General features: G+C 48.6%; 1 protein-coding gene across 1 annotated transcript in view; it reads left to right on the top strand.

Annotated features, from left to right (window-relative positions):
• Window positions 1-9,642, top strand: part of esyt2b (extended synaptotagmin-like protein 2b) — a 35,679-nt gene extending 26,037 nt beyond the window's left edge. Inside the window, exons 15-23 of the mRNA XM_056584544.1 lie at window positions 2,001-2,075; window positions 4,746-4,832; window positions 4,914-5,063; window positions 5,333-5,757; window positions 6,347-6,448; window positions 6,857-6,988; window positions 7,414-7,519; window positions 7,877-7,926; window positions 8,187-9,642. Of these exons, the coding sequence (XP_056440519.1) occupies window positions 2,001-2,075; window positions 4,746-4,832; window positions 4,914-5,063; window positions 5,333-5,757; window positions 6,347-6,448; window positions 6,857-6,988; window positions 7,414-7,519; window positions 7,877-7,926; window positions 8,187-8,232 (1,173 nt within the window). The 3' untranslated portion in view covers window positions 8,233-9,642. The remainder of the gene's footprint in view (window positions 1-2,000; window positions 2,076-4,745; window positions 4,833-4,913; window positions 5,064-5,332; window positions 5,758-6,346; window positions 6,449-6,856; window positions 6,989-7,413; window positions 7,520-7,876; window positions 7,927-8,186) is intronic.
• The last annotated feature ends 88 nt before the right edge of the window (window positions 9,643-9,730 follow it).

Genomic DNA, 9,730 nt, shown 5'->3' with positions numbered 1-9,730 from the left:
GATGCATGTATGACATGTAGCCTGCAGACCGGGGATGGAACCCATGACCTGTAGACTGAAGACCATAGGGATGGAACCCATGACCTGTAGACTGAAGACCATAGGGATGGAACCCATGACCTGTAGACTGAAGACCATAGGGATGGAACCCATGACCTGTAGACTGAAGACCATAGGGATGGAACCCATGACCTGTAGACTGAAGACCATAGGGATGGAACCCATGACCTGTAGACTGAAGACCATAGGGATGGAACCCATGACCTGTAGACTGAAGACCATAGGGATGGAACCCATGACATGTAGACTGAAGACCATAGGGATGGAACCGATGACCTGTAGACTGAAGACCAGGGATGGAACCCATGACCTGTAGACTGAAGACCATAGGGATGGAACCCATAACATGTAGACTGAAGACCATAGGGATGGAACCCATGACCTGTAGACTGAAGACCAGGGATGGAACCCATGACCTGTAGACTGAAGACCATAGGGATGGAACCCATGACATGTAGACTGAGGACTATAGGGATGGAACCCATGACATGTAGACTGAAGACCATAGGGATGGAACCCATGACATGTAGACTGAAGACCATAGGGATGGAACCCATGACATGTAGACTGAGGACTATAGGGATGGAGGAACCAATGACATGTAGACTGAAGACCATAGGGATGGAACCCATGACATGTAGACTGCAGACTTGCTGCGTTCTCTGGGTGTGTGTACCCCTGACTAACTCCTGGGTCTGATTCTCCTGTGTTCTCGCCGTGTGTGGCCCCTGACTAACTCCTGGGTCTGGTTCTCCTGTGTTCTCGCCGTGTGTGGCCCCTGACTAACGCCCGGGTCTGGTTCTCTCCGTCTCTCTCCTGTGCTTTTAAAGAGCAGCCTGTCAGATTACAGCCATGACGGGGCCAAGCAGGTGTCGGTCTTTAAGACCCTGAAGGTACCGTCCGAGAGGCGGCGTGCATGACATCACTTCCTGTGTTTCTTCTTCTTCCCCTCGCCTGCATCCCCTGCACCTTGCTACTGTGATGACTCCTTTTGAATTATGAATTATGAACCCAGCGAGCACCTGTATCAAACATGCATGGGAGTGTCAGTGGGCGTTGTGTTGTGATGTGCTCATCTCCTTACTGACCGTTTCACAGCCTGCTTGACTGACTGTTTTTTGGATTCGATGGGGGAGGAGGGAGACACATAGTTGAACCTGCACTATGTCACCTTTCTACGGCAGCGATTTACTCCACTAAAGAGAATCTGAACCAGGATGTTTCTCAAGAGTAAAGCACGCATCCATGACTAAATCCATCCTAGGAATTATTCTCTAAACTGTTTTATTCTTGGCCCCACAGTCTGAGATGATGTAGTGCTAACTGCAGCTACAACTCAAGCCATTAGAGGCTGCTAAGGGGCAATCACACCTAGTGCAGGTTCAAATAAGTGCTAGTGATTAAATTTTTCTGTTCGAGTGAGTTGTAGTTATCTTTCAAGGCCTTAATGTTGGAATGCAGTTCATGGGTTTGGCCTCTAGGGGACACTAAACTCACAAAGAGGCGAGTGGTATGTAGGTGCTCTTTAAGTCTCCAGTACTCAGTAGGAATAATGTTTATTTATAGATTTATATTCAGTAACGTTACAGAGGCAGTAAAACAATCTGTCCAGGAATCGCTCGGCTAGATGAGAATTTAGAGGCGCTGCCTGTGATTGGTTGGTTCCGTGACAACTTGATCGGATTGAAACCTGAAACTTAATGTTGTCCGATTCGGAAGCAATCACTTCTACATGTCACAAGTTAGAATACATTGGTGAAACATTGTGTGTGTATGTGTTTGTTTGTTTGTATGTGTGTGTGTGTGTGTGTGTGCGTGTGTGTGTGTGTGTGTGTGTGGGTGTGCCTGTGTGTGCGTATGTGTGTATGCGTGTGCGTGTGGGTGTGTGTGTGTGTGTGTGTGTGTGTGTGTGTGTGTGTGTGTGTGTTTGTGTGTTTCAGTGTGGTAAGAAGAGCAGCAGCGAACCCAGTCCTTTCGTCCGGTTCTCCGTGGGAAGCAAGACGCTGGAAAGCAAGGTGAGCGGGTTCTAAGCTATTTCCTTCCGGTTCTGTTCTACGGTTCTCCGCCTGGTTCTGTTCCTGGTTCTTTCCCTGGTTCAGGCTAACGTGTGTGAACTAGTTTCAGAACGTGTACTTTGTGTGAACTAGTTTCAGAACGTGTGCTTTGTTGGAACTAGTTTCAGAACCTAAACTAGTTTCAGAACGTGTATTTTGTGTGCACTAGTTTCAGAACGTGTGTGTTGTGTGAACTAGTTTCAGACCGGATGTGTTGTGTGAACTAGTTTCAGAACATAAACTAGTTTCAGAACGTGTGCTTTGTGTGAACTAGTTTCAGAACGTTTGGGTTCTGTGAACTAGTTTCAGAACGTGTGTGTTGTGTGAACTAGTTTCAGAGCGTAAACTAGTTTCAGAACGTGTGTTTTGTGTCAACTAGTTTCAAAAAGTGTGCGTTGTGTGAAGTCGTTTCAGACCAGATATGGTGTGTGAACCGAGAACATGTGTGTTTGTGAACTAGTTCCAGAACGTTTCAACTCCACGTATCAAATCGGCGTCACGTGCTGATTGACAGCTGTTATAATCTTCACACAAACATAATCGCCTCGAGGATGGCCTTCAATGGACACAGCTGTGTGATGTGTACACATCTACATTGTCCCGTAGTATTTTTGAATAAAACATAACACATAGAACCTAACCCCGGGCTTAGAGAGCCACACCTCCTAGCACCATCCAATGGCTTTAATGAAGCCTCCCGGAGGAACGCCTGCTTATTGCTCCGAACACACTGCAGCTACTGGAGGCACGCACACACATGTGCATGCACGCACACAAACACACACATTGCCATACACACACGCACAAGCACACAGGCACACTGGCACACACACATTCGTATACACACGCCTGCGCGTACACACATATGCATAACACAAGCACACACACGTACAAGCACTCAGGCACACACACGTACAAGCACTCAGGCACACACGCGTGCAAGCACACGCACACACACACACAAACACACACACACACACACACACACACACACACACACACACACACACACACACACACACACACACACACACACACTCACACACCATCAAAGCCACCTGGAACAGTATTAAAGTGTATTTATGCTAATGCTGCTCAGCTCTGGAAAACAAGGCGTGACCGTTCAATAGACGTTAAGTCCCATACAATCTGTGGTATCTTAATTAAATACCTTCCCTTCTCTGCCGTGAGCTGACTGGTAAATGTATTGCACAGAGTATGGGGGAATTGTCTCCGTAATGATTCATCCTAATGAAGTCGTTCCATACTTAAAGGTGCTTTCTCCTGCTGTGGCAGGCTCGCTAAGGTCCTCTGGCCAGATGCTTGTGACTCATCCGCTCTGTTTAAACAATAATATAACAATCACAACTACACACTTGAGCACTGCACAATATAACACTACTACACACCTTAACACTACACAAAATAACACTAGCACACACTTTAACACTACACAATATAACACTACTACACACTATCTTACTACACACTATGACACAACTACACAACATAACACACGCAATAAAACACCACCAAACACTATAGCACTACACGATATTACACAAATACACAATATAACTGTACAATATAACCCAACTACATACTATAACCCTACACAATATAACGCAACTACACACTATAACACCACAAAATATTACACTACAACACACTATAGCACTACACAATATAACACAACTACACAGCAGGGGCGATTCTAGGTTCTGACTTTTTGGGGGGCTGAACCCCAGGAAGCCACGTGGAATTTAAAATAAAATAAGTAACATATTAAAATAAATAAATAAATAAATAAGACAATAAGTCCCGTCTGCTGCTCGCGCCCCCCGACAACTTTTATCAGCTGAGGGGGCGTTTTCATGAGTCTCATAGTATTCGAACATATGGTACTTGTTGATTAGCTCAGTTGTTATTGCAATGAATACGCCCTCAGCTGATAAAATAATGCCAGCGTTTATATTCAACTGAAAATTAGCACCCATGTCAACTATTTCTGCTCCTTGCACCGTATCAGGCTTATCATGCTACGCAGCATTACAAGGCTCTGCCGACTAAACCATGAAGCAATTCAAGAAGAGGCATAGATAGAATCGCCTTGTGGTCAACTGTCATTTAATACATCTGACAGATTCTGTCAAGGTTTTGAAATGAATATTATTATTATTACCTGGTCATGTTATAACACAGCTGGAAATCATGGATTTTCTGATACAGACTAGCTAACCTTTTTGACAGACAAAACAGCAGAAACTATGTTAGGTGCGCTCGTGCTGCATTTTTGGTTTTGTCAGACAGGAGACGCCCACCCACCAATCAGAGGTTAGAGATTCCTGCAGGAAGGTTGCTCTCGATTTCACTAGCCCATCTGAGCCTGTTCATTATTGTACAACATCCATTTTCTCATTGCTTGTGTAAAGAACAAAGAGGTTGAATATGAGATTTGAGGACGAAACGATAGGGTGGGCTAAGGCAACCCAAAACCCAGGTCTAGCTTCGGCACTGCTACACAGTATGACCCTACACCGTATAGGCTGTCGTGTTGTGAGCTGCGACCGGCGCCGGCTGTTAGCCGGTCAGATGTTCTCCATGAACCCACTGAGCTGACTCCTTCCTCAGGTCCGCTTCAAGACGCGGGAACCCATGTGGGAGGAGGCCTTCTCCTTCCTGGTCCACAACCCCAGGAGACAGGAGCTGGAGCTGGAGGTAAGGCCCTCCCCAGTGCTCTCCACCAGGTCCTCCTCCGTCCCCAAGCCTGACCTCCACCTCCCTCTGTCCGGTCCCAAGGTGAAGGACGACAAACACAAGTGCACCATGGGCAACCTGACGGTGCCTCTGCGGGACCTGCTGCAGGAGCAGCACATGACCCGCACCCAGAGCTTCTCCCTGAGGAACTCGGGCCCCAGCGCCTGCATCACGCTGCGCCTGGCCCTCAGGGTAACTCTGCTCTGCCGTGTTGGTGTCGCTCCGGTTCTGGTTTTCTTCCCGGTGCTTTAACAGATCATTTCGTCCTTACTGACCCTCTGCTCTTCCCTTCTCCTCCGTACTCTCCCCCCTCCTCCCTCCTCATCCCTTCTCCCCCCTCCTCCTCCCCCCTCCTCCTTCCCCCTCCCTCCTCCCCCCTTCCCCTCCCCCCTGCTCATGCCCCCTCCTCCTCCCCCCCTCCCCCCTGCTCCTCCTCCCCCTCCCCCCTCCTCGCCCTCCAGGTCCTGAGTCTGGAGAAGCAGGACCCCTCGGACCGCCCCTCCTCCGTCCAGGTCCGCAAGACCAGCGTCCCCCAGGCGGCGGCCCCGGGCCCCTCCTCCAGCTCCACCCTCTCCGACTCCCCCAGGGCCGCGCCCACCCCCCCGCCTCCTCCTCCCGCCGCCGCCCCTCCGTCCTCGGCCCCACGGCGCGCCCCCTACTCCTCCTCCTCCTCCTCCACCCTGACCCTCCCCCAGCGGGACGGGGAGCCGTACTCCCTGAGCCCCGCCCGCAGCGTCTCGGCGCTCAGCTGTCACCTGGTGTGCGGCGGCGGCGGCGGCTTGCAGCAGCGGCTGGGCCTCGGCGAGTCCAGCGTCAGCCTGGCCTCGGACGCCTCGCTGCCCGGCGCCCACCTGGAGCTGCACAACCGCCTGCGCCTGCTGCACAAGTACGGAACCGCACCTCCTGTCGGCTGCTGCCAACCTTTCTGTTGTGTTGTCGGTGGGAGGAAGTCGGTCACCTCACTTCCCGTCTGTTGTTGTTAACCTGTCTGTTGTGTAGTCGGTGGGAGGAAGTCGGTGAACTCACTTCCTGTCTGCTGCTGTCACTTGTCGGTTGTGTTGTCGGGGGATCTGACCTCTTAGCTTAACCTCAAGCAGGGTGAAATCATTTTGAGAATAACAAGAGAAATGTAGCGACTTAACTGTGGCGTATTACCTCCTGTCTCCTCCCTCCTATCTCCTCCCACCTCCTCTCTCCTCCTCTCTCCTCCCTCCTATCTCCTCCTCTCTCCTCCCCCTCTCTCCCACCTCCTCTCCTCCTCTTCTCTCCCACCTCCTCTCTCCTCTCTCCTCCTCCTACTCTCCCCTACCCCCTCTCTCCTCCCTCCTCTGTCCACCTCCTCCCCCCTCCTCCTCCTCCTCTCTCCTCCTCCCCCCCCCCCCTCTCCCCCCCCCTCCTCCTCCTCCCCCCCCCCCTCCCCCCTCTTCCCCCCCCTCCTCCTCCTCCTCCTCCCCCTCCTCTGTGTGTGTCTGCAGTGGGTCTCTGCCCCCAGAGCCCTGTCCCCTGGGAGAGGTCCAGCTGACCCTGAGACACAGCAGCCAGCGCAACAAGCTCATAGTGGTGGTCCACGCCTGCCGGTAACACAACCACACAATACAACACAACTACACACGACAACACAACTACACACTACACTCTAACACAACACAACAACCTCATTGTGGTGGTGCACGCCTGCATATTACACAACCAGACACTATAATACTCCACAATATTACACAACTACACACGACAACACTGCACTTTAACACAACACAATAAACACACACCTGCTGGTAACATTACACACCCTAACACATAACACCTTACAACACAACACTGCACACACAACACCTTTGTGTGCAGCCTCCTGGTATGATTGTGTAGTTGTGTAGTGGTGGTGTGCTTGATGTGTGGTGTTGTGTAGTGTCGTTGTGTCGTGGTGTTGTGTAGTGGTGTTGTGCGTGATGTGTGGTGTTGTGCGTGATGTGTGGTGTCGTGCGCAGGCACCTCCTGGCGTTCCACCGGGACAGTGCCGACCCGTTCCTCAGACTCTACCTGCTGCCCGACCGCAGCCGGGGCGGCCGCAGGAAGACCTCGGTGATGAAGAGGACCCTGGACCCCGTCTACGACCAGACGTACGACTACACACTGCTACACACTATACACAACAGTACACACTGCTACACACAACCCACTAAACACTTCTACACACTGCTACACAAAATACACTCTAAACACTACACACTACTACACACTACACACTACATTAATATAGATGGCAGTATATTATACAAACAATATGTTTTTTTATTTTATTGTGTGTGTGTGTGTGTGTGTGTGTGTGTGTGTGTGTGTGTGTGTGTGTGTGTGTGTGTGTGTGTGTGTGTGTGTGTGTGTGTGTGTGTGTGTGTGTGTGTGTGTGCGGGTCATGTGTGTGTGTGTGTGTGTGTGCGTGCTTCTGTGTGTGTTTGTGCCTGCATGCGTGCGTGCGTGTGTGTGTATGCGCGTGCGTGCGTGTGTGTGCGTTTGTGTGTATGTATGTGTGTGTGTGTGTGCGTAGGTTTGAATTCAGTGTGTCCATGGTGGAGCTCCACAGGAGGTCTCTAGACGTGGCCGTGAAGACCGGAGGCAGAGTTCTGACCAAGCACAAGGGGCTTCTGGGAAAGGTAGTTCTATCACACGCTTCACACGCTGCCTATACCAATTATTCGCAGAAGGCTATTCCCCACTATTCACGGAGCCTGAGGTGAATAATTGCTTAGGCAAGGTAACACTTTTTGCCGGGATTTGTTTGATTTTATTAGCGGTTTATTTGTTTTTTAATAGCGTGACCAGACGACCGTCAAGCAATATTCTGAGTTTGAGATCTCAATCATGAGATATTGCCCAATATCCCGAGATAGCGAACCAATCAAATTGCGCCATCTAAGGAGGTTCACGTGTAGCATATACTTAAGAGTGGCTGGATGTAGCATACGTGACGTCTGTTTATTGAGTGTACAATATGCATGTTGTGTTACCAGGTGCTGGTAGATCTGAGTGGAGAGGATATTTCTAAAGGATGGACACAGTGGTATGTACTTTATACTATTGTATATATTATAAATATTATCTTATTACTGTTGACTATCTCTGGAGGTTTATATTATTATGCATATATTATGTACATATTTATTAATCATATTATTTCTGTTGACTATCTTTGGAAGGTTATGGGTAGAAAACATGAATTAACAGTATATTAGTATCATAATGCAGAACTGATACAGGTTATTAATATATGTAGATATTATATATGTTATATTCATGTATTAATGGTGTTCTCTTTTTCAGGTACACTCTGACGGACGGATTATCAAAGAGTCCATCCTTGAAGTAGACAGAATACGGACACACACACACACACACACACACACGCACACAGGTGAATCACACAGGGGACACACACTTCTAGGTCGGACCTCCAGTTTGTTCTTCCAGTTTTGTTTCCTCAACCTCAATTCTTCCAATGTAATGTGATTTTTTTGCTGGGGTGTTTTCTTTGTGTGTGTGTGTGTGTGTGTGTGAGTGCGTGTGCGTGTGCGGGTGTGTGTGTGTGTGCATGTGTGTGTGTGTGTGTGTGTGTGTGTGTGTGTGTGTGTGTGAGTGCGTGTGCGTGTGCGGGTGTGTGTGTGTGTGCATGTGTGTGTGTGTGCGTGTGTGTGTGTGCGTGTGCGTGTGTGTGTGTGCGGCAGTAAAGCCTTTGCAGAGCATCGACTGCCTTCATGTTCCTGAGATGTCCGTTGTTGAAGTGAACATGTAAACGCTACCACACGTCACTCACACACGCGGTTACGTGAAACAATATGATTCTGAATATGATGTTGTTTAACTTCCTCCAGGGTTGTTATGAACCGTTCTATACTTCACACCTCCCTGTTGTGTTATTTCAGATATTGTTTGTGATATATTCTGGAAGATTCTGTGGCCATGGCAACAGGGTTTTTTGACAGCAGATGCACGTAGCAGACCTTTGACCTTCTCCTTCCATTAATTCTCATTCTTATTTACGTGTGGGATACCTGTCGCTGTTTCTAAGAGAATGCTCCTCTGGGCAGAGTGAAAACGGGTTTAAAGTATGTTGTGATTCAGACTCTGAAGGCTCGCAGATGCTCTAGAGCTGGAGTTCTAGACTAACTCGAGATGAACCTAGAGCCGGGGTTCTAGACTGGCTCTGATATGCTCTAGAGCTTTGGTTCTAGACTGGCTCTGATATGCTCTAGAGCTGTGGTTCTAGACTGGCTCTGAGATGCTCTAGAGCTGTGGTTCTAGACTGGCTCTGAGATGCTCTAGAGCTATGGTTCTAGACTGGCTCTGATATGCTCTAGAGCTGTGGTTCTAGACTGGCTCTGAGATGCTCTAGAGCTATGGTTCTAGACTGGCTCTGAGATCCTCTAGAGCTGGAGTTCTAGACTGGCTCCACGATTCTTGTTCAGGAATGATTGTTTGAACTAAAGTGAATGACTTGAAGAGTATTTAAGCTGACTTGCATTTATTTTCTTTGGGGTTTTTTGAGACCGTATTTGGGGTTTTTGAAAGCGTTATGTGGCCATATCTGTTTTTAAACCATGCATTTCTAAGTGTGTTTCATCTTTTAGGCCTGTCATGTTTTATCATCTACCCTGTGCCTTAAAACTCTGTATAATTCTGGCATTTTGAAATTATAACTTTGAATGATAAGCACCCCAAGGCTTTTAAAGAATGAAATCTCTCTCTTGTGGTGTCGTCTGATTTATTTCGTAGACTATTGGACCGCTGTTCCCCGTTTTGAATATCTGCCAATCTGCTAATAAGATTTGTAGTGTTTAATGGGGGGTAGGATGGCTCTTACACCCACT

This window comes from Gadus chalcogrammus, chromosome 23 (assembly GCF_026213295.1).
Source record: "Gadus chalcogrammus isolate NIFS_2021 chromosome 23, NIFS_Gcha_1.0, whole genome shotgun sequence".
Classification (NCBI taxonomy): domain Eukaryota; kingdom Metazoa; phylum Chordata; class Actinopteri; order Gadiformes; family Gadidae; genus Gadus; species Gadus chalcogrammus.
This window is presented reverse-complemented; position numbering and strand designations above follow the sequence as displayed.